The sequence below is a fragment of the Bos indicus genome, chromosome 16 (assembly GCF_029378745.1).
Source record: "Bos indicus isolate NIAB-ARS_2022 breed Sahiwal x Tharparkar chromosome 16, NIAB-ARS_B.indTharparkar_mat_pri_1.0, whole genome shotgun sequence".
NCBI classification, from domain to species: Eukaryota; Metazoa; Chordata; class Mammalia; order Artiodactyla; family Bovidae; genus Bos; species Bos indicus.
The window spans coordinates 62,073,261-62,099,479 of record NC_091775.1 but is presented as its reverse complement, the minus strand read 5'-3'; the positions used below and the strand labels follow the sequence as shown (position 1 = coordinate 62,099,479).

General features: G+C 38.1%; 1 protein-coding gene across 4 annotated transcripts in view; it reads right to left on the bottom strand.

Annotated features, from left to right (window-relative positions):
• CEP350 (centrosomal protein 350) overlaps positions 1-26,219 on the bottom strand; it is a 162,501-nt gene that overhangs the window by 52,457 nt on the left and 83,825 nt on the right. For all 4 annotated transcript variants that reach the window (XM_019976221.2, XM_019976224.2, XM_019976223.2 and 1 more), the window contains 6 exons: positions 23,472-23,608; positions 22,547-22,669; positions 19,098-19,267; positions 10,565-10,761; positions 9,757-9,941; positions 9,202-9,289 (listed from right to left, as the gene is read on the bottom strand). In XM_019976221.2, the coding sequence (XP_019831780.2) occupies positions 9,202-9,289; positions 9,757-9,941; positions 10,565-10,761; positions 19,098-19,267; positions 22,547-22,669; positions 23,472-23,608 (900 nt within the window). The remainder of the gene's footprint in view (positions 1-9,201; positions 9,290-9,756; positions 9,942-10,564; positions 10,762-19,097; positions 19,268-22,546; positions 22,670-23,471; positions 23,609-26,219) is intronic.

Sequence of the window (26,219 nt, the reverse complement as noted above, 5' to 3'; positions counted from 1 at the left end):
GATAAAATAACATTGAAAAATGTTTTAGTAGTGAAGGAGGAAAAATTTCTATCACTGTAAAATAATTTAACATGATTTAATCCTTAATTTAAGTAATTATAACCACAACAGAGTAATAATTTCATATTCCCTTTTAAAACTTAACATACCTTTCACATTTTTCCATAGTGCCTTTCAATCTTTACAGTTCTTTGTTTAATAACTGCATATCATGTAAAGTAATTAATATAACCATTATTCTATTGTAAACTCCATCCCAAATAATGCTTTAATGCCTATAATTGTTTCATACCATGGGCTAGTTCTTTAGGGGAGATTCCAAAAAGTAGGACAAACAAGTCAAAGAGAATGAATCACTTTATGGCCTTATAGGAGAAGGCAATGGCACCCCACTCCAGTACTCTTGCCTGGAAAAATCCCATGGACGGAGGAGCCTGGTAGGCTGAAGTCCATGGGGTCGCTAAGAGTCGGGCACGACTGAGCAACTTCCCTTTCATTTTTCACTTTCATGCATCGGAGAAGGAAATGGCAACCCACTCCAGTGTTCTGGCCTGGAGAATCCCAGGGACGGGGGAGCCTGGTGGGCTGCTGTCTATGGGGTCGCACAGAGTCAGACACGACTGAAGCGACTTAGCAGCAGTAGCAGCAGCAGAACAGTTTTTAAAATTGCTTTTAGAAAAGAATTTTCTCCACATAAAATGCCAACAGAAAACACTTAAGACAACATTGCATCAAACATTCTCCACACAGGATATTATTTTCTGTTGCTGCTGCTGTTAAGTCGCCTCAGTCGTGTCCAACTCTGTGTAACCCCATAGACGGCAGCCCAACAGGCTCCCCCATCCCTGGGATTCTCCAGGCAAGAACATTGGAGTGGGTTGCCATTTCCTTCTCCGATGCATGAAAGCGAAAAGTGAAAGTGAAGTTGCTCAGTTGTGTCTGACTCTTAGCGACCCTGTGGACTGTAGGCCACCAGGTTCCTCTATCTATGGGATTTTCCAGGCAAGAATACTGACTGGGATGCCACTGCCTTCTCCATTTCTGTTGCTAACAGTGAGCAAAAGATAACACATTTCACTATTAACAATCATTAAAATTTAACAATTATCCTTTTTTTATCATAAATTTCTTGTAATCTGTTTTCTCATCAATAAAGTGAGCATAATAAAGATATGAATAACTTATTATAATTTCTTTAAATCATGTTTAAGAAATTTTGAAACTACCTGAAAGTGCAGGAAAGTGCACAATAAACATCTAATTTCCAAAATTAACACTTGTTACTGCAAGGAGATCCAACCAGTCCATTCTAAAGGAGATCAGTCCTGGGTGTTCTTTGTAAGGAATGATCCTAAAGCTGAAACTCCAGTACTTTGGCCACCTCATGCAAAGAGTTGACTCATTGGAAAAGACTCTGATGCTGGGAGGGATTGGGGGCAGGAGGAGAACGGGACGACAGAGGATGAGATGGCTGGATGGCATCACCAACTCGATGTACGTGAGTCTGGGTGAACTCCGGGAGTTGGTGATGGACAGGGAGGCCTGGCGTGCTGCAATTCATGGGGTCGCAAAGAGTCTGACAAGACTGAGCGACTGAACTGAACTGAACTGAATATTCTGTCAAATCTTGAAAGATGATGCTGTGAAAGTGCTGCACTCAACATGCCAGCAAATTTGGAAAACTCAGCAGTGGCCACAGGACTGGAAAAGGTCAGTTTTCACTCCAATCCCAAAGAAAGGCAATGCCAAAGAATGCTTAAACTACCTCACAATTGCACTCATCTCACAAGCTAGTAAAGTAATGTTCAAAATTCTCCAAGCCAGGCTTCAGCAATACGTGAACTGTGAACTTCCAGATGTTCAAGCTGGTTTTAGAAAAGGCAGAGAGGAACCAGAGATCAAATTGCCAACAACCACTAGATCATCAAAAAAGCAAGAGAATTCCAGAAAAACATCTATTTCTGCTTTATTGACTATGCCAAAGCCTTTGACTGTGTGGATCACAATAAACTGTGGAAAATTCTCAAAGAGATGGGAATACCAGACCACCTGACCTGCCTCTTGAGAAACCTATATGCAGGTCAGGAAGCAACAGTTAGAACTGGGCATGGAACAACAGACTAGTTCCAAATAGGAAAAGGAGTACATCAAGGCTGTATATTGTCACCCTGCTTATTTAACGTCTATGCAGAATACATTATGAGAAAAGCTGGACTGGAAGAAGCACAAGCTGGAATCAAGATTGCCGGGAGAAATATCAATAACCTCAGATATGCAGATAACACCACCTTTATGGCAGAAAGTGAAGAGGAACTCAAAAGCCTCTTGATGAAAGTGAAAGTGGAGAGTGAAAAAGTTGGCTTAAAGCTCAACATTCAGAAAACGAAGATCATGGCATCCGGTCCCATCACTTCATGGGAAATAGATGGGGAAACAGTGGAAACAGTGTCAGACTTTTTTTTTTGGGCTCCCAAATCACTGTAGATGGGGACTGCAGCCATGAAATTAAAAGACGCTTACTCCTTGGAAGGAAAGTTATGACCAACCTAGATAGCATATTCAAAAGCAGAGACATTACTTTGCCAACAAAGGTCCATCTAGTCAAGGCTATGGTTTTTCCAGTGGTCATGTATGGATGTGAGAGTTGGACTATGAAGAAGGCTGAGCGCCGAAGAATTGATGCTTTTGAACTGTGGTGTTGGAGAAGACTCTTGAGAGTCCCTTGGACTGCAAGGAGATCGGCCCTGGGATTTCTTTGGAGGGAATGATGCCAAAGCTGAAACTCCAGTACTTTGGCCACCTCATGCAAAGAGTTGACTCACTGGAAAAGACTCTGATGCTGGGAGGGATTGGGGGCAGGAGAAGAAGGGGACGACAGAGGATGAGATGGCTGGATGGCATCACCGACTCAATGGTGAGTTTGAGTGAACTCCGGGAGTTGGTGATGGACAGGGAGGCCTGGCGTGCTGTGATTCATGGGGTCGCAAAGAGTCGGACACGACTGAGCGACTGACTTGAACTGAATATTCTGTCATATTTCCTCTTAGTCTTAAATTTTCTAAAGAACTAAAATATTACAGATAACACCAGTCTGCAATCCCCTACCCCACTCCCTAAAGGTAACCACTACCATGGTATATACGCTTCCACGGTATACAGCTTTTTAAAATTCTTCTACAAATAATTGTAGTTACCTGCAAAAATAAATATACTGTTTGGTTTGTATAATGTTTTACAATATTTTATAAATAATATCATACATACATATTTTCAATCTTGCTTTATTTACTAAACATTGCTTTTATATGTCTCCATGTTGATTTGTCCCTAAATTCTGCATAAAATTACATTGGAGGTATATATATTTCATGGATCTGTTACCCCTATGGTTAGATGAGGTTGCTGTCTACTATTACAAATAATACTAAAATCAACAGTCTTTCACTTTTTTGTCTCCTTGGGCACATGTATAAAATTCCTCTCAAACACAGTTCTCAAAGTACAGTCCATGGTCGTTACGGGTTCCTGAGATCCTTTCTGGAGACTCTCAAACTATCTTCATAATACTAAGACATTATTTGTCTTTTCACTCTCATGTGTATACAATGGCATTGAGCACAGTTTTAAGAAAATAATTCTATTTTCTAAAACAAACAAAATTAGTGAAAAGAGTAGTATTCAGATGTTTGTAAATCTTTATTGTCTGGCTTGATTTTTTTGTTCTGACTTGAGTTTTGGGGTTTAAAAAAATTTTTTAGACAGAAGTATAGTTGATTTATAATACTGTATTAGTCTCAGTGTACAGCAAATGATTCAGTAACACATATTCTCTTCAGATTATTTTCTATTATAGATTATTGTAAGATATTGAATATAGTTCCCTATGCCATACAGTAATTCCATGTTGCTTATCTATTTTATGCATAATAGTTTATATCTGTTAATCCCATACTCCTAATTTATCCTATCCCACCCTCCACCATGGCTTGATTTAAAAAAAAAAAAAATACCATGCACTGATTATTTGGAAAATGCTTAGTTCACTCAGTTATGAAGATCTTCCAAATGTTCATATATTTCATTACACAATACCAAGAAAATCACAATTATTATCACTATGATCTTATAAGAAAAATTCTTTAGTTTTAGGTGGTAGATAGAAGTTTTTACCATTGGCAACAAATACTATCAATTGTCTTCTTTGAAGTACAAGCACACTTTGTTCATTTTTGAGAAAATGACTGTCAAATACTCTATTCTGAATAAACATAGTTTGTCTCTGGATAACTCTTTCAGGTAAGAACAGTATTCCACGAAAAAATGTGGCTAGCTCAGCTTGCAGCTGAAACAACTGTACAAATGCTTTCCCATGAGTTAATCACCTTCCCCTAATATCCAGGAAAAGTGCATTGTAGGCTTCCCATTCCTGTCACACAGAACACAAAACAAGTACTCAAATGCCAACATAATAATTTTACTAGACTTAATCAAGACATTCTTTAGTGAAATTAGCTTTTTTTCGCTGCAAGTGTATGGCAATGGAAGATAAAAGATTACTAGCAGTTTGGTGCCACTGCCTGATTTGTGCTAAATAAGGCCTCAGCAGTTTACCGACCATTGCTGCTGCACCATTTAGTGCAAATATCAATACATAAAAACGGCAAATTCACATCTTACTGTCCTCATGAAAACAGTTTTGATCTCCTTCTCCCATGAAAAAGGTCGAAGGGATTCCCAGAGCTCTACAAACCACCTACTAGCTTAGGCCCGAGTTTCTAAATCAATTAATGTATAATTTCACCCAATCCAAGACTAGCAGAAAGAAAATATTTTTTAATGGGTTCTAAGGGGGAAATGTTTGCGTCTCTCTTAAGAATAAGCCATAAGGTTGTAGAAGCAACTGTTCACTTTAAAATGATTAATGGTACATTCATTTTTAAATGCTTATTTTATGTTATGTGTGTTGTTGTTGTTTAGTCATAAGTCATGTCTGACTCTTCGTGACCCCACGGACTGTAGCCTGCCAGACCCCTCTGTCCATGGAATTCTCCAGGCAAGAATATTGGGGTGGATAACTATTCCCTTCTCCAGAGGATCTTCCTGACTCAGGGATCAAACCTGGTCTCCTGCATTGCAGGCAGATTCTTTACTATCTGGGCTTCCCTGATAGCTCGGTTGGTAAAGAATCCACCTGTCATGTCCAACTCTCTGCGACCCTATGGATGGTAGCCTGCCAGCTTCTCTGTCCATTGCATTCTTCAGGCAAGAATACTGGAGTGGATTGCCATTTCCTTCTCCAGGTATTGGACAGCAGAGATACAGAATGTTACCATTATTGAATGGGTTTTATATCTAGTACAATTTGTCCTGCATTGTTATATTTTCTTGCAGAAATATGCTCTATTTCATCTATCACTGAAGAAATAAGTTGTTTCCACTTTCCCCTATACAGTGCAAAAGCTTCGAGGATATATACCAAGACACAGAAATGCTGAGTCACAGATTATATGTGTCTTCAAGTTGACTAGATACAATCAAACTACTCTGAAAGGGGTTACACCAGTTTCAGGAACTCTCTCACCAGCTACAGAGAACTTCAGTGACAAAAACTGGAGACCTAAGACAGTTAATTCTTAAACCTGTCTTAAAACTTCCAATTTAATTCTTCAAACTCAGTCTTCCCCTCAAATTATCTGCGAATTCTAAAGTAGCATAGACAAAAAGCCTAAGGAATTAAGCCAGAAACCGTTCAACAGCACAGCAGAAATCCTATAGTCTCTTGTGCTGGTAAAAAAAAAAAAAAAGTTAACCAGGCTTTTAGCTAAAATCCCTGCAGGGTCACAACCTAGGCTCAATGCAAAGCAGGACACTGAGGCTTATCAACACCGTAACCCAGTATCAACCCAGCTCAGCCCTTGAGTGGAATAAAATGAACAGCTGACCACTCCAAATGCATAGCAGAGGAAAAAACAAATCCTAAGGGAAGATAACATCATTTGGAGCCTTTGCAGTTATTTATACACACTGTCCAGCATTGATTTTAAAAAAATTACTGGCATGCAAAGAAAAAGGATAGTATGATAATAAAAAATAGTAGCAGACAATAGTAGTAGACACACACATGTCCAAATGATGGAGTTGGAGATAAGGGAGTTAAAAAAGTGGGCTCCTCTGGTAGCTCAGTTGGTAAAGAAACCTCCTCCAATGCAGGAGACCCCGGTTTGATTCCTGGGTCGGGAAGATCTGCTGGAGAAGGGACAGGCTAACCACTCCAGTATCCTTGGGCTTCCCTGTTGGCTCAGGTGGTAAAGAATCCACCTGCAATGCGGGAGACCTGGGTTAGATTCCTGGGTTTGGAAGATCCCCTGTAGAAGGGAAAGGCTACCCACTCCAGTATCCTGGCCTGGAGAATTCCATGGACTGCATAGTCCATGGGGCTACAAAGAGTCAGATACAACTGAGCAACCTTCACTTTCACTTTTCTTTCAAGTTAAAAAAACTATGTATAATGTGTTCAAAAAATAATAGAAAAATACAGAAAAACAGATGAAAAGGTAGAAAATTTCAACAAGAATGAAAATCTATAAAAAAGAACAAAACAGGTATTAGAGAACTAAAAAAAATTCAAATTAAGAATTCATTGGATAGATTTAACAGTATATATCACAGTGCAAAACCCTAAAGAGAGAGTTTTCAAAAACTGATGAAATAATACAGACAATAGATTTAAGAAGCTCAGCAAACTCTAATAGTATCAATATTAAAAAAAAAACAAAAAAAAACTACCTAGGCGCATCACAGTAAATCTATATTAAATCATTGTAAAATCAAAGACAAATTTTTGTTTTTATTTTTTGGCCACACTGTGTGACTTGCAGGATTTTAGTTCCCCAACAAGGGGCTGAACCCAATCCCTGGCAGTGGAAGTGCCAAGTCCTAACCACTGGACTACCAGGGAATTCCCTAGACAAATTCTTTAAAATCTTAAAAGCAATCTCTGAAAGAATTAACTTGTGTCTCCATGGGAACAAAGGAAAGCAGTAGACAATGGAAAATGAAATCATTAAAAATGTTAAAGGAAAATAATCCTATACCTACTTAAAAATATCCTTCAAAAATGAAGGTAAGGGACTGTCCTTGTGGTCTAGTGGTTAAGACACCATGCTTCTGCTGCAGGGGGCATGGGTTCAATGCCTGGTCAAGGAACTAACATCCTGCATGCCACAAAGCATGGCCAAAAAATATGGGAAAAAAAGAAAAAAAAAGAAGGTAAAACAAGTATATCTTCAAACCAATGAAAGTAAAATTTGGTATCAGCAAGCATACAATAAAATAACAGATTCACCAAAATTAAAAGTTGTGTGCCTCAAAGTATAGTATCAAGAAAGTGAAAACAAGCCCACGGAATGAGAAATTATTTGTAAATTCAGTTTTTTCCTGCTTTACAAAGAGAAAGCTACTGTAATATTGTAAAAAATTATTTATTTAAACTAAGGGAGAATTTTAAGTTACTTTAAAACCTTTTTTTTTTGGATTAAAAAAATAACATCTTTAAAAAAAAAGTTTCTCAACTTCATATGACCAGTGATGCTTCCTCAGGTGAACATTCTTTTTTGGGCCATGCTGTGTGGCTTGTAGGATTTTAGTTCCCCAACCAGGGACCGAACCTGGACCACAGCAATAAAAGCACCAAATCCTAACCACTGGACCACCAAGGAATTCCCTCTATGGCAAAGTTAAACAAAAACAAACTTTTAAGTAACATTCCAATATATGACTCAAATGATTAAGTTCATAGCCTATACAACATAGCAGCTAGTACCTGCTAACAGGTCAATAAAGGGAAACTAAGCAACCCACTCCAGTACTCTTGCCTGGAAAATTCCATGGACGGAGGAGCCTGGAAGGCTGCAGTCCATGGGGTTACGAACAGTCAGACACAACTGAGCAACTTCACTTTCACTTTTCACTTTCATGCACTGGAGAAGGAAATGGCAACCCACTCCAGTGTTCTTGCCTGGAGAATCCCAAGGACGGCGGAGCCTGGTGGGCTGCCATCTATGGGGTCGCACAGAGTTGGACACAACAGAAGTGACTTAGCAGCAGCAGAATTTATTAAATACTTACCAGGCAATGTGAAACACATTATATATATGTTATCTCATTTAATCCTCACAACCACCATATGAAATATAATCTCACTTCAACAGATGGGGAGACTAAGTCTCAGAGAGTTACTTTTTTTTTTTTCAGAGAGTTACTTAAACTTGACCATGATTACACATTTGCAACTGGCAAAGCTCGAATTCAAATAATAACAACTAACATTTATTGAGCATTTACCTTTGTGCCAAGGTCTGTTCTAAATTTATTATATATATTACTCATTTATTCCTCTCAACAACAAAGTATGTTATTACTATTATGATCAGTTTATAGAAAATGAAACTGAGGCACAGATAAGTTAAGTAACTTTTCAAGATTATAAAACTAATAATTGGTAGATCTGGGATTTTAATCTAGGCAATCTGAATTTAGGGCTTCCCTTATGGCTTAGTGGTAAAGAATCTGTCTGTCACTATGGGTCAATCCCTGGGTTGGGAAAATCCCCTGGAGACAGAAACGGCAATCCATTCCAATATTTTTACCTAGGAAATCCAGTGGACAGAGAAGTCTGGAGGGCTCCAGTTCAGGGGCTTGCAAAGAGTTGGACACGACTCAGTGACTAAACAACAACAAACAATCTGAATCTAGAGCCTGAATTTTTAACCATGACACTACACTGCCTCTCCAGGATTCAAATCCCAGGTCCTGCTAGGTCCACTAAGCCTAAATATTTGTCAATTTGTAATTCATGTATCTTAAAAGTCTTTTTAGGGAAACAATGACTAAAAAGTTAAGACAATTAGACTCACAAATATTATAATTTTTAAAATACACATATCAAAACACAATTGTACAATATTTTACACAGCAAATGAAAGCAGGTTTGACTTAATACGGTATTCTGTTGGCAGTGAAGCACAATCCTAATTTAGAAGAAATACAGTAGGCCATTAAGCAACTCTTGTAATTATAGTAGTAGGCATAACGAGTGGTTAATATCAACTAAATCTCCTTCAGTGAGATAATAAGAAAAAAGATTAGGCGAAATAATAGATTTCACAATCTAATTTGTCCCCTTTGTTTTTCCTAACATACCTTTTCTTGCTGCAACCTTAAGAGCAAACCACGCTGTTTCTTCCGGAGTGGGGGCATTTTGTCATCTTCACCTTTATCTCGTAGATGTCTGCAATCATTCCCATTGAGACAAAATTAGTTTAAATTCCTATTCTAATATCAAGAATTCTCAACCCCTTAAAATTTTTAAATCATTTAACATTTTCAAATGTAGAAAACAGTTGCTTTATGCAACAATTCCTATCCCAACCAATATTTTATTGGATATGTGATATAAGCAAATCTTAGACTATGTCCTTTAAAGATAGAATAGCTTTGAGAATCTATAACACAATAAAGTAATTAAGCATAAAATAACAATATAAGAGTCAGTTAAGTGATGAAAGAAATACAAAGAGAATGTTATATGAATAGGAGGTCTTGAAAGCAACATGATTCAACAATGACTGCTATACTTCTAGCCTGAGAAACAAGGTTGATCAAATTAAATGAGGAAACAAAAACATCTTTAAAAACAAAGCATTTCATAAAAGGAGAAACTGAACAGTCAAAATTATGTTCATTGAAAGAACTTACTTTTTCTGATGCTCTAACCAGGCTAGTTCAGCTTTAGTTTTCTCCTTCAAGGCCTTTTCACGGAGACGCAGGAGTGAAGACTGGTGAGCTGCTCTCATTTCCTCTTCTTTCATATATTGTCGAACCATCTCCATAGTAAATTTAGAAAAGCTGTCTTGTCCTCCTGAGAATGGCATGCTCAGCTCCTGAGTTAGAGAGTTTAAGTCATCTTGATCACTGTATATACCTTTTGGAACTTAATTAACTTCATTAAAAGAGGTATGCACTTATAAAAATAAATTATGTATATAGAAAGGCTGCCAACCATGTTAAAGAACATTCTTCAAAAAAAAGGCACATGAGAGAGAAAGTAACACTCAACTGCCAATTTATTTACCCAATAAAATTTTAACAAATAACTAGAGTAAGTCAGGCACTGTCCCAGGGATGTAAAGATGGTAAGAATTTGTCCCTGTTATCCAAAAGGCTTAAAATTTAATAAGAAGGATTATATAAATGCAATTTTTTTTAATGGAATAAAGTGTTGTAAGACTGAAGTGAATGAAAAAGCTCAAGACATAACTCTGGCTCACATCCTCAAAGGTCCTATGTATTATTTCGAGGAATATATTTGTTAAGCGACTTTATAAGGAAAGAAAAGCTAAATTCTATACTCCCCCCCCAAAAAAAAACCCCCCAAATTGGTACCTTAGGAAAAATATTCTGGTAGCTGACAACTGAGTTCAAATACAAAATGATACTTCACACCTTTGAGAGAGCATATCCATAACTATATATGAAGTATCTCCACGGGTAAACTAAAACACACCTTGGCAGAGGACAGGGTAGTCTTTTCTGGAGAAGTTTCTTCATCAGAGTCATCATGATGGCCTCTTTTCTTTTCCATGTTAAATCTGCGATGACTCTCAGAAGGTAGTAAAGATCGAAATGATTTTTCTTCTATTTCATCTTCTGTCATGGATTCATCAAATTTCAGGGAATATTCTGTTGCAACAGAAGTTGAATCTAAAAGAATATGGAGCAAGTAGGCATTACCATTACAAAGGTTTCAGTAGATATTCAATTAGTAGCCCCTGTTGCATCTTTACAGGACCATCTAACAAATTAAAGAACTGAACACTAGTTATTAATAGGCATGGAATAATAAGCAAAATTCACTCACTTTACAAACAAGAAACAGAAAAAAACCTAAACTATCTAAAAATACTAGTACAAGAAATATGGCAAAAGTGTGATGTACTTCATATATAAAGAGCTCTTATAAATCAATCAGAAAACCAGTCGATGGGGTCACAGAGTTGGACACAACTGAGAAACTAAACAACAAATACCCCTACAGAAAAATGAAAAACTGCCATGATATGATGCTTCACAAAGGAAATATTAATGGCCAAAATTAAGTTTTTTAAAAAAGATTAACATGACTAGAAGTTAAAGAAATGCAAATGAAAAAATTTTTAGAAATTCCTCAATCCCATGCTTAATTAAAAACATAACAGCTCTTTTAGGTTGGTTCCTGTGCGCCTTTGACATTCCCCCTGCCCTTCAATCCCTTCTTTCACTTCATATTTTCCCTGTATAGTCCTAGAGTCAGTCATTTCTCCAAAGAGCTCTGGTTTCTTTTATTGGAGAATATTTAGAAACCACAATCTTGGCATGGTTGTCCTTATAACTCCTAGGACATTGTTGCTTCTCCACTCTCTCTCAGTGGACAGAGCTTCTCTCTTCACTCTCAGTGGAGAGAGTCAAGTAATATTAATAACTGCAGGTATACCAACCCATCTACACACACACACACACACACACACACACACACACACACACACACACACACACACACACACACGTTCCTGTATCCATCCACCCATCCAAACATGATCCATACTGATGTTTCTGACTCTAATCCTCTATCACAGGATTCATTCTAGTCTTCCTTTCTTGTATGTCTATGATTTCTATCTCCAACACTGAGAAATCTATTTCCCACAATTTAACATCCATTTACTTATCTGTTCAACCCCATCAGATATGTAAACAACTGTAAACTGTCCATCTGTAAAAAACAAACTTACCAACTAGAATACAGAGTTTTTATACTATTTCTTTTGTATTTAAGCTTACAATTCCTACTGGAAAATGCCATTTTCCAAACTTATCTGGGCCAGCTCCTTTTCCCTCCACCCCTACCCCTTCAGTGCGGTTATGCTATTCATTTGTACTGCATTTAGGCTGATTTGTCACAGACATTGCATCCTGGGACCTCCCCATTCCAACATCCTGGTTGGTGTGTGTATCTTTAGTTTGCATATGTTACAGCTTACTCTTTGTAATGTACAGTTTTAGGGTTTTGACAAATGCACATCAGACAGTACATGCTGAACACACAATACTTTATTACGTAACAGCTGTTTCACACTAAAAGTTCTTCTGTGCATCTCTTTGCAGTCTAACACTTTGTCTTCCACTTGATACCTGGGAAATATTAATCTGTTTTCCACCCCTATAGTTTGGCCTTTTCCAGAATGTCATATAAATGGAATCATACAATATATATGATTTGGGGGCTTGCTAACTGCACTCAGTAAAATTCACTTAAAATTGATTCGTGTTGGTCCATGAATCAAATTGTTCCTTGCTGAACAGTATTCTACTGCCTAGATTTAGCAGTTTGTTTATCCATTCCCCCCATGAGACATCTTGATTACTTCCAGTTTTTTAGCAATTGTGAATAACGATGCCATAAACATTAAACATATAGATTTTTGTGTGGACTTAAGCTTTCAGATCACTAGGTAAATACCTAGGCATATGACTACTGGGTCATTATTAAATACTGTGAATATGTCATCCCGAGGCACCATGCCATTTTACATTCTCATCTGTGATCAATTCAAGTTCCTGGTGCCCAGGATCCTTGCCACCAATTTGTTGTTATTTTGGATTTCAGTCATTCTGATAAGCAAGTTACACTATCTCACTGAGATTTTAATTTTCATCTGTATGTTTTCTTCAATGAAGTATCTGTTTAGATCTCTGCATATTTTTTAACTGGGTTGCTGATTTTCCTGTTGAGTTTTAAGAGTCTTTTATGTACTCTGGATATAAGTCTATTATCCAATATGTGTTTTTGTACAAATATTTTTTAATAGTCTGTAATTTTTCATTATCTTAATAATCTCTCTCATAGAGCAGAATTTAAAAAATTTTAATAAAGTACATCTTGTCAATTTCTTCCTTCATGGATTGTACTTTTTGTGTTATATTTAACAAATCATTGCCAAACCAAAGTGACTTAGATTTTTTCTTTTTTTCTTCCTCATATTAGTTTTTCAAAGTTTTAATTTCTTTGGATCTTGGTTGCCCCATCAATTCTAGCCACCTTAATCTTCTATAGGCATGTTCACTGTTGGATAGCTCTAATGTCTCATCCCACAGAATCCCAGAAGTCTGAAAGCTTTCCTTTTTCATCCTGTCTCTTGCCCTTTAATCCAAATTGGTTGTGTCTCTGCTCATATAATCCCATGTGTACTCCTGGCTTCAGCTGAACATGCTGAGGTGGCTGATTAAATCCACGGGCGGTTTCTTATGAAGTAACTGTCTACTTGTGCCCTTAGTGTTCTCTCCAGAACTCGCTTTCTCCTTTTTTTTACAACATGCACAGGCTGAGAATTTTCCAAATCTTCAAATTCCGGTTCCTTTTTGCGTAATAATTCCTTCAATTTATTTCTTCTTTCACATTTTACTATAAGCTGTAAGAAGAAACTAGGCCAGGCCTTCAATGTTTTGCTTAGAAATCTCCTCAGCTAAATATCCAGGGTCATCACTTTTAATTTCCACTTTCAACAAAACATGGCCTACTGGAGAAGGGAATGGCAAACCACCTCAGTATTCTTACCTTGAGAACCCCATGAACAGTATGAAAAGACAAATAGGTATGACACTGAAAGATGAACTCCTCAGGTCGGTAGGTGCCCAATATGCTACTGGAGAAGAGTGGAGAAATAACTCCAGAAAGAGTGAAGAAATGGAGCCAAAGCAACACCACCACACAGTTGTGGATGTGACTAGTGATGGAAGTAAAGTCCAATGCTGTGAAGAGCAATATTCCATAGGAACCTGGAATGTCAGGTCCATGAATCAGGACAAATTAAAAGTGGTCAAACAGGAGATGGCAAGAGTGAACATTGGCATTTTAGGAATCACTGAACTAAAATGAACTGGAATGGGTGAAATTTAACTCAGATGACCATTGTATCTACTACTGCGGGCAAGAATCCCTTAGAAGAAATGGAGTAGCTATCATGGTCAACAGGAGAGTCCAAAATCCAGTACTTGGATGCAATCTCAAAAACGACAGAATGATGTCTGCTCATTTCCAAGGCAAACCATCCAATACAACAGTAATCCAAGTCTATGTCCCAACCAGTAATGCTGAAGAAGCTGAAGCTGAATGGTTCTATGAAGACCTACAAGACCTTCTAGAACTAACACCCAAAAAAGATGTCATCTTCATTATAGGGGACTGGAATGCAGAAGTAGGAAGTCAAGAGCTACCTGGAGTAACAGGCAAATTTGGCCTTGGAGTACAAAATGAGGCAGGTCAAAGGCTAACAGAGTTTTGCCAAGAGAACGCACTGGTCATAGCAACCACCCTCTTCCACCAGCACAAGACAAAACTCTACACATGAACATCACCAGATGGTCAATACCAAAAACAGATTGATTATATTCTTTGCAGCCAAAGACGGAGAAGCTCTATACAGTCAGCAAAAACAAGACCGGGAGCTGACTGTGGCTCAGATCATGAGTTCCTTATTGCCAAATTCAAACTTAAATTGAAGAAAGTAGGTAAAACCAATAGACCATTCAGGTATGACCTAAATCAAATCCCTTATGATTATACAGTGGAAGTGACAAATAGATTCAAAGGATTAGATCTGATAGAGTGTCAGAAGAACTATGGACAGAGGTTCGTGACACTGTACAGGAGACAGGGATCAAGACCATCCGAAGAAGAAGAAATGCAAGTACTATACAAGAAAGATCTTCACCACCCAGATAATGATGATGGTGTGATCACTCACCTAGAGCCAGACATCCTGGAATGCGAAGTCAAGTGGGCCTTAGGAAGCATCACTATGAACAAAGCTAGTGGAGGTGATGGAATTCCACTTGAGCAATTTCAAATTCTAAAAGGTGATGCTGTGAAAGTGCTGCACTCAATATGCCAGCAAACTGGGAAAACTAAGCAGCGGCCACAGGACTAGAAAAGGTCAGTTTTCATTCCAATCCCAAAGAAAGGCAATGCCAAAAAATGCTGAAACTACTGCACAATGCACTCATCTCACACGCTAGCAAAGTAATGTTCAAAATTCTCCAAGCCAGGCTTGAACAGTACATGAACTGTGAACTTCCAGATGTTCAAGCTGGATTTAGAGAAGGCAGAGGAACCAGAGATCAAATTGCCAACATCCATTGGACATTGAAAAAGCAAGAGAGTTCCAGAAAATACATCTACTTCTGCTTTATTGATTATGCCAAAGCCTTTGACTGTGCAGATCACAACAAACTGTGGAAAATTCTGAAAGAGATGGGAATACCAGACCACCTGACCTGCCTCCTGAGAAACCTGTATGTAGGTAGAACTGGACATGGGATAACAGACTGGTTCCAAATCAGGAAAGGAGTATGTCAAGGCTGTATATTGTCACCATGCTTATTTACCTTATATGCAGAGTACATCATAAGAAATGCTGTAATGGATGAATTACAAACTGGAATCAAGATCGCTGGGAGAAATATCAATAACCTCAGATATACAAATGACACCACCTTTATGGCAGAAAGTGAAGAACTAAAGAGCCTCTTGATGAAACTGAAAGAGGAGAGTGAAAAAGTAAAAAAAAAAAAAAAAAGCAAAAAGGCAAATGGTTGTCAGATGAGGCCTTACAAATAGCTGAGAAAAGAAGAGAAGCTAAAGGCAAAGGAGAAAAGGAAAGATATACCCATTTGAATGCAGAGTTCCAAACAATAGCAAGGAGAGATAAGAAAGCCTTGCTCAACTATCAATGCAAAGAAATTGAGGAAAACAACAAAAAGGAAAAGACTAGATAGAGATCTCTTAAAGAAAATTAGAGATTCCAAGGGAACATTTCATGCAAAGATGGGCATAATAAAGGACAGAAACAGTATGGACCTAACAGAAGCAGAAGATACTAAGAAGAGGTGGCAAGAATACACAATAGAACTATACAAAAAAGATCTTCATGACTCAGATAACCACGATGGTGTGATCACTCACCTACAGTCAGACAACCTGGAATGTGAAGTCAAGTGGGCCTTAGGAAGCAAAACTAAGAACAAAACTAGCAGAGGTGATGGAGCTATTTCAAAGCCTAAAAGATGATGCTGTGAAAGTGCTGCACTCAATATACTAGCAAATCTGGAAAACTCAGCAGTGGCCACAGGACTGGAAAAGGTCAGTTTTCATTCCAATCCCAAAGTAAGCCAATGTCAAACAATGTTCAAACTACCGCACAATTGCACTCATCTCACACACCAGCAAAGTAATGCTCAAAATTCTCCAAGCCAGGCTTCAGCAGTACGTGAACCATGAAATTCCAGATGTTCAAGCTGGATTTAGGAAAGGCAGAGGAACCAGAGATCAAATTGCCAGCATCCACTGGATCATCAAAAAACCAACAGAGTTCCAGAAAAACATCTGCTTTATTGACTATGCCAAAGCCTTCGACTGTGTGGATCACAACAAACTGTGGAAAATCCTTAAAAGAGATGGGAATACCAGACTACCTGACCTGCCTCCTGAGAAATCTGTATGGAGGTCAGGAAGCAACAGTTAGAACTGGACATGGAACAACAGACTGGTTCCAATTCAGGAATGGAGTATGTCAAGGCTATATATTGTCACGGTGCTTATTTAACTTATATGCAGAGTGCATCATGAGAAATGCCAGGCTGGATGAAGTTACAAGCTGGAATCAAGATTGCCGGGAGAAATATCAATAACCTCAGATATGCAGATGACACCACCCTTATGGCAGAAAGTGAAGAGGAACTAAAGAGCCTCTTGATGAAAGTGAAAGAGGAGAGTGAAAAAGTTGGCTTAAGACCCAACATTTAGAAAACTAAGATCATGGCATCCGGTCCCATTATTTCATGGCAAATAGATGCAGAAACAGTGGAAACAATGGCAGACTTCATTTTTGGGGGCTCCAAAATCATTGCAGATGGTGATGGTGACTGCAGCCATGAAATTAAAAGATGCTTGCTTCTTGGAAGAAAAGCTGTGACCAACCTAGGCAGCATACTAAAAGCAGAGACGTTACTTTACCACCAAAGGCCTGTCTAGTCAATGCTATGGTTCTTTCACTAGTCATGTATGGATGTGAAAGTGGACAAAAAGAAAGCTGGGTGTCGAAGAATTGCTGCTTTTAAACTATGGTGTTGGGAAGACTCTTGAGAATCCCTTGGACTGCAAGGAGATCAAACCTGTCAATCCTAAAGGAAATCATCCCTGAATATTCATTGGAAGGACAGATGCTGAAGCTGAAACTCCAATACTTTGGCCACCTGATGCAAAGAACTGATTAACTGGAAAAGACCCTGATGCTGGGAAAGATTGAGGGCGGGAGGAGAAACAGAGGATCAGATGGTTGGATGGCATCACTGACTCGATGGACATGAGTTTGAGTAGGCTCCGGGAGTTGGTGACAGACAGGGAGGCCTGGAGTGCTGCAGTCCATGGGGTCGCAAAGAGTCGGACACGATTGAGTGACTGAACTGAACTGAACTTCCACAAACACTAGAACAAGTTTAATTAAGTTCTTTGCCACTGTATAACAAAGACTGTCTTTCTTCCAATTTCTAGTAACATGTTCCTTGTTGTTGTTTAATCACTAAGTGGTGTCCAATTCTTTTGCGACCCCATGGACTGTAGCCTGCCAGGATCCTCTGTCCATGGGATTTCACAGGCAAGAATACTGGTATGGGTTGCCATTTCCTTCTCTAAGCGATCTTCCTGACCCAGGAATCGAACCCACGCCTCTGACGTTGGCAGGTGGGTTCTTTACCACTGAGTCATCAGGGAAGCCCAAGATGTTCCTTATTTCCACCTTTATCAGACTCCATCAGAATCACCTTTAATATATATATATATTCCTACCAATAATCTCTGCAGGGCAATGTGAGCTTTTTTTTGCATGAACCTCAAAACTGTTCTATCCTTTACTCATTATCCAGTTTCAAAGCCACTTTCACACTTAAAGTATAGCAGCACCTCACTTCTAGGTACCAACATCTGTATTAATCAGCTAGGGCTGCCATAACTATAGACTACTATACCCTATATTAGGGCTTCCCAGTGGTAAAGAACCCACCTGCCAATGCAGGAGACATGCAAGAGACACTGGTTTTGATCCCTGGGTTCGGAAGATCCCCTGGAGGAGGAAACGGCAACCCATTCCAGTATTCTTGCCTGGAGAATCCCATGGACAGAGGAGCCCCTCAGGGTATGGTCCACAGGGTCGCAAAGAGTCGCACACCACTGAAGCGACTTAGCACGCACCCCTATTTTATACTCACTACAAAATTTACAAAAAAAATATTTAAAGGATGAATAAATTTAAATATTTTCTTCTTACTTTCCAAAGACTGTCTAGCTCATCCTGCTTTGAACAGAGTTTTAGACTATCGATCAAAAACACTGCTTAATAAAGTTATTTAAGAGCATATCTAAAAATGAGGCTGTTAATTTGTTGAGTTAATGTCTTAAAGGTGCCATTTGTTGCCAAATTTTATTTTCTTTGCTGTATTATTTACTATTCTTGATTTGACAGGTGTACACGTTTAGTTTATGATCCAGGAGGAGTTAGGTAATGAGTTTATTCTAATTAATATATCTGATGGCATCATCATTTATAAGAAATTGTATCCTTACTATATTGTTTAAAATTTAAAGGTCTAATAATGTATTTTCCTTCTTATGGTCATGTTACATACCTACAATAGGAGAAAAGTAGTTTTTTTCAGTATTGAATATATATTTTCCATTCACATGCACATTCTCCTAGATTTAGTTTTGCCTCCCTTTAGGATCATGACACACAATCATGTAAAATATTAGCAATGTTACTAATAAATGCACCATCAAGGCATGGTGCATTTGAAACAGTTTTACCTGAACACATTTAATATCAAACATGAAACCTGTCTATAATATCACCATGTTCTAACTATACTAATTAGCTCAGTCACAAATATCTGGAAGGGCTCAGAAGCCTCCCCACATAAGTAATTACACATATATGTGCAAACAAAGTTACCTTTTTCATCAGGAAGAGATGGTACACTATCACTTCGAAAAGAATCATCAGCAGCGGTCTGAACCTGTTCATCAATAGAACTCTCCATCTTTTCACCATGATGTTTCTTCTCATTTTCCTTAGAAGATGGAACTGAAGGACTTTCTTGACGGCTGCTACCACTACTACTCCTGTTTAGGCATATTATGGAAACAAATGAGAAAAAAAATTAAGGCAACAAAATACGGATATAATTTCAAAGTAACTTATTTGGCCAAGGAAATGTGCCTTATGATCAAGATTTGAAACAATGAAAGATATAAAACATAAAAATGCCACTTAGACCTAAGTCTGAGAAGAAACTATTTTAGAAAAGATGAGTAGCAGAAGAGGTTTCACTTTTAAATAGTAATGATGGGGAACCACTATTCTCAGGCTCTCATTCCCTTTTTGCCTTTCATTTTAAAATCAATCAATCTACTAGTAAAAGGGGCTTCTACTTGCTGTTTCCACTTCCTTACTTTTCATCAACCTCATAATTTATTGAAGCCTGCCTCATTTCCCACCTGCTCTAATTGGAACTGTTCTTGTAAACTCTACCTAAATTCTAACTATCACATCCAATAGATAATTTATTTTTCTACATCAGGTGATATGAATCTCTTATCTCCTTCCTTTAAAAACTTGCTAAGCAAATATAGTAAAATGTTAACACAGTAGAGTAATCTGGAGGAAAGATATTTGGGAAACTTGTATTATTCTTACAATGCTTTTGTAAGCTTGAAATTATAACAAAATTAAATGATAAAAGGGCTCTCCTTTCTTATATTCCCTGACTCTACTCCCCCCTGCTTCTCTCCCTACCTCCCTAGCAAGTTTTCCTGTATTTCTTTCACTTCCTTTTAATTTTTCTATCTTTTCTTAAAATGATTGTGCTTCTTAGGGTTTTGGTTTCTTTCTCCTTTATGCTCTATACTCTCCTTAGACAATCTTATGCATATCTATAATTTCTACTGCTATCATCTGGAGTAAGCCTCAAGTCTGTATCATTAGCTCTGCTCTTCTCCTTACTTTAAGCCTCGGGTTTCCAAATGCTTAGTGAACTTGTTTTAAAGTTTAGTATTTTCCTCCCTCCCTCTTTGCTTTCTTTATCTATTCACTAAATATAAATACATAGCCAACCATGAGCCAAGTTTTAAGGTCCCCTGAATAAGCTATTTCCCTCCTGTGACACGCCCTACCTTTCCTCTGTGCTTAATGAATTCAAGACTCAGTTGAAGTAGCATTTCTGCAAACTGTTTGTAGACCCCTTCTCTACTCTCAAAGAGGGTTTGGTCACTTCTTTTTCTGTGTTTATACTGTGTGTGCAGATTTCTATGATGGTACTTATCAGAATATTACATAATTATTTGTCTGACTTAATAAACGTTTTTGAAAGGATAAATTGTATAATAAAGCTATAAGGTAAAAGAATGCAAGAGACCACAAGCGCTTTGCAATCAGTAGGGTATGCGGTTAATCTCAATTCTTCTACTTAGCAGTTATGTGCCAATCATTCACTCGATAAACATGTAGTAGACTGCCTACCTATGTACTTGGCATATTGCTAAGCTCTAGGGATATAGGAATCACACAGTCTTCATCAGCCTATCAAGAAGTGTTAGTAAGGATGTGGGAAATCTTTATATTCCTCGTGAAAATGTAAAACAGAGCAGCTATTTTGGAAAACAGTTTGGCATATCATCAAGATGTTAAACAGAGTTACAATTCCTTTCCTAAGTATATACCCAAGAGAAATGAAATATATCCACACAAGAATTTGTACATGAATGAATCAGTACACAGTGGCACCATTCACAAGAGCAAAAAAAAAAATGAAAAAAATTCTAAAGTCCATCAACTGATGGATAAATGTGGGACATCCATGCAATAGATTATCTGGCTATAGAAAGGAAAAGTACTGATACATGATAGATGAATTCTGAAAACATTATGCTAAGTCAAAGAAGCCAGTTCCAAAGAGCCACCTACTGAATGGTGCTATTCATATGAAATATCCAAAATAGACAAAAATCCATAGAAAACAAAGAGTAGATTAGTTGTTGCCAGAAGCTGGGAAAGAAGGGACATACGAACTGACTGCTAATGGGTATAGGGTTTCATTGTGGGGGTGATGAAAATGAAGTCCTCAAAGAGCTCCAAGTTTAGTCTACAAGTAATAAGTAAAGGAGTAAGAATATAGAAGCTGCTAATGGCTGTAATAGTTACACTTGGATTGCTGTGGGTAAACACAGAAGGGATGTCTAAAGCAGATGAGGGGCTAATACTGATTCTTAAAGGGGAAGTAAAACTATAGTAAATAAAATGGAGTAGGGAGGGTCTAGAAAGAAGGGACAGCATGTAATGGCACAGGAGACAAAGAGAGCAAGGCTCTTAGAGAAATGAAGTAGTTAGAACTAGTAAAATATGGTAAGAGGGGAAATGCCAAGTGACAGAGCTGGAGATGGACTAAAGGCTTAATCACAAAGGGACTTCCGTGCTGTACTAAGCGGCTCTGAGGAAACACTGATGTTTCAAAGAGGTAAATAACCAATCGGCTGCAAATTTTCAAACAATCACTCTGGTTGCCATGTGGTTAATGAATAGAGGAAGGGAAAGGTTAAAGGACAGGAAAACCTATTGGGAGACCACTGCAGGAACTCAGGTGATGGCCTAAATTAAGTGTCAGTGAAGGTTAAATGAAAGTCACATAGTTCCAGACACTTTTTCCACACAACAGTTCCACACAACAGTTATTAAGTATGAAAGTACTTAATAACTGTTGGTACTTAACCCCCATTGATTTTCATATTTTTCAGTCTCATGATTTAATATTTTAAATTGAGGTTTTAGTATACTTTGATAACATAGGTATCCTATCTCTAGGAATGATGGAAAGTAGCCTCTAAAACTTTTTAATCGAAGGACAGATCCATCACTGAAAATTACAGATGTTACCAAGTATCAAGTATCAATGACAAAGTATTCAATCTTCTTTCATAATGATAAAAATTAGTACATACAGTAATGTCAAAAAATATGGATATCAGCAAAGCAGTGTACTCTCAAGCCAGATACATCATGGTTCAATTTTTTGATGTGCTACTAGCTATGTGATTATAGATAAGTTTCTTAACATCTCCATGATCCTTAGTTCCCTTACCTAAAAAATGACAATAACATCTGTCTTGGAAGGTTGCTGTGAAGATTAAATGCAGTAAAAACAATTCTTACAGTACTTGTACAGTAGATTGTCAAGGAATGGTAGCTATATTATTACATGAAACAACTATTTCATAAACGGGCTAAAAATCAGGGAAGCCAGAACAGAAGGGAAAACACTATTTCATTTAAAGAAATAAGACAAAAGAATTTTAAAAAAGCAATGTCTAAGCCATTTGTCAAACTTTACTAAATCAAACTGTCTTCACCTTCTATCACGATTCTTGTATCTTGAAGACTCAGAATAACTATCATACGAAGGGGAAAATTTCTGATGCTTAGAGTCAAGGGTTCCTTCTTTACTCTGAGAAAGTGAACCAGATTGACTTTTCCTACAAAGAAAAGAAAAACTGATTAAAACATTTAAAGTCTCAAATAAGAGAAAGATTTTAAATACTGTTTAATATTGAGATAAAATCTTGAATAGAAATTATGAAATACGGGTTACGAACTATTTGAGAAAGGTATTTGTTCATAGAAAAGTATATAACACACTAAAGAATATCTATTCACTATGCAAAATAAACACAAATCACCTCAATTATCAATGAATGTGAATAGACAAAAAAAATCTATGAACTAGAGACAAAGCTGATATAAAAAATATATACACACAGACATAATGACATCACCCAGCACTGCCTAAAAAACTCTCTAGCGACTTTTCATTGCTCCTAGAATAAACTCCAAAATCCAGAGGATCTGCCAAGTTCTACCATGATCTGACTCCTGCATCATCTCCTACCTTTCTCCTTTCGCCCTCTGCCTCCAGTTTCTTGGTGTTCTTTCACTTTCTTTTCCACCTTTGCATGCACTGACCTGCCTATTCCTTATCTCCTTTATATCACTGATTCCTTTTCATCCACTAGATCTCACCATTAGCTTTACTTCCTCAGGAAAATCTTCTCTGACTTCCATGTTATTCAAACTCCTTTGCTGTATATCTCAAAAACAAATGTTCCTTTCTTTCGTAATACTTATCTTAATTTGTGCTTACTCACCTAAAAGAGCATTTGATTAATGTCTCTCTTCCCCACTAGATTATATGTCCATAATTATATTTTCAGTACCCACAACAGTGCTTGGAACATAACAGATATTCATTACATATTTGCTGAATGACTGGATATTAACCTATCTGTTTCAGCTCTTGTCCTTAGTTGTTTCACAAAGTCTGGAGCGTGCTGCCGCTGGTGATCATATAGTGCTGCTAGGGGAGCTCCTGAAGCAGTGATGGCATCTGAGATATGAGTTCGAGTCAACTCCGCCATCTAAATATGAACAGACAGAAGGCAAAGAAGAAGCAAAAAGGTAATGTCACAGAAGAAATGAGAGAGAGTAGAGTGTCTTGGACAGATCACTGTATTGAAAGCAAGCAAATTCTACCATAATAGGGTAACATATTGTGGGCAAGTCATTTAGATTCTTGAAGTTTCACATCTTTATAAAATAAACAGAGGTAGACCACAGGATTTCTAAGGTTTCACCTAACTATAACAATCTATGAATTACTAAGCAGAAAGTCTTCAAGTCTAAAATAGGCCAAAGTAAACCAAAAAAAAATAAATAGAAGCAGAAGATATTAAGAAAAGGTGGCAAGAATACACAGAACTATACAAAAAAGATCTTAATGACCCAGATAACCACAATGGTGTGATCTCTCACCTAGAGCCAGATATCCTGAAGTCAAGTGGCCTTTAGGAAGCATCACTATGAACAAAGCTAGTGGAGGTGATGGAATTCCTGCTGTGCAATTTCAAATCCTAAAAGATGATGCTGTGAAAGTGCTGCACTCAATATACCAGCAAATCTGGAAAACTCAGCAGAGGCCACAGGACTAGAAAAGGTCAGTTTTCATTTCAATCCCAAAGTAAGCCAATACCAAAGAATGTTCAAACTACCCCACAACGGCACTCATCTCACACACTAGCAAAGTAATGCTCACAACTCTCCAAGCTAGGCTTCAAAACTACATGAACTGAAAACTTCCAGATGTTCAAGCTGGATTTAGAAAAGGCAGAGGAACCAGAGATCAAATTGCCAACATCCACTGGATCATCAAAAACCAAGAGTTCCAGAAAAACATCTAATTCTGCTTTATTGACTACACCAAAGCCTGGATCACAATAAACTGTGGAAAATCCTTAAAGAGATGGTAATACCAGACCACCTGACCTGCCCCCTGAGAAATCGATATGCAGGTCAAGAAGCAACAGTTAGAACTGGATGTGGAACAACAGACTGGTTCTAAATTGGGAAAGGAGTACATCAAGGCTGTATACTGTCACCCTGCTTATTTAACTTATGTAGAATACATCATGTGAAATGCTGGGATGAATGAAGCACAAGCTGAAATCAATTTGCCAGGGGAAATATTAATAACCTCAGATATGCAGATGACACCACTATTATGGTGGAAAGTGAAGAGGAACTAAAGAGCCTCTTGATGAAAGTGAAAGAGGACAGTGAAAAAGTTGGCTTAAGACCCAACATTCAAGAAACTAAGATCATGGCATCTGGTCCCATCACTTCATGGCAAATAGACAGGGAAACAATGGAAACTGTGAGAGACTTTATTTTGGGGGGCTCTGAAATCACTTCTGTTGGTGACTCCAGTCATGAAATTAAAAGATGCTTGCTCCTGGATGGAAAGCTATGACAAATCTAGACAGCATATCAAAAAGCAGATACATTATTTTGCCGACAAAGGTCTGTCTAGTCTAAGCTATGGTTTTTTCAGCAGTCATGTATGGATGTGAGAGCTGAACCACCAAGAAGGCTGAATGCTGAAGTACTGATACTTCTGAATGATGGTTTGGACAAGCCCCTTGACAGTCCCTTGGACCGCAAGAAGATCAAATCAGTCAATCTAAAGGAAATCAGTCCTGAATATTCACTGGAAGGACTGATGCTGAAGCTCCAATACTTTGGCCACCTGATGGGAAGAACCAACTCATTAGAGAAGACCCTGATGGTAAATAGATGGGAAAACAGTGGTTGACTTTATTTTTCTGGGCTCCAAAATCATTGCAGATGGTGACTGCAGCCATGAAATTAAAAGACGCTTACTCCTTGGAATGAAAGTTATGACCAACCTAGACAGCATATTAAAAAGCAGAGACATTACTTTGTCAACAAAGGTCCGTCTAGTCAAGGCTATGGTTTTTCGAGTGGTCACGTATGGATGTGAGAGTTGGACTGTAAAGGAAGCTGAGCACTGAAGAATTGATGCTTTTGAACTGTGGTGTTGGAGAAGACTCTTGAGAGTCCCTTGGACTGCAAGGAGATCCAACCAGTCCATCCTAAAGAAAATCAATCCTGAATATTCATTGGAAGGACTGATGTTGAAGCTGAAACTCCAGTACTTTGGCCACCTGATGCAAAGAGCTGACTCATTTAAAAGACCCTGATGCTGGGAAAGATTGACAGCCTTAGGAGAAGGCGACAACAGAGGATGAGATGGTTGGATGGCATCACCGACCCAATGGACATGGGTTTGGGTGGACTCCAGGAGTTAGTGATGAACAGGGAGGCCTGGCGTGCTGTGGTTCATGGGGTCGCAAAGAGTCGGACACGAATGAGTGACTGAACTGAACTGAACTAATGCTGGGAAAGATTGAAGGGGGGAGGAGAAGGGGATGACAGAGGATGACATGGTTGGATGGCATCACCAACTCAATGGACATGAGTTTAAGCAAGCTCTGGTAATGGACGTGGAAGCCTGGTGTACTATAGTCCATGGGGTCTCAAAGAGTTGTACATGACTGAGTGACTGAACTAACTAAAACCAAAAATTAAATCTTTCTTCAATAAGCAAACTCAATTAGAATTTTCTAACTTCACCAATAATGTGAAGTACATTTTCCCTACTCTTAGCCATTA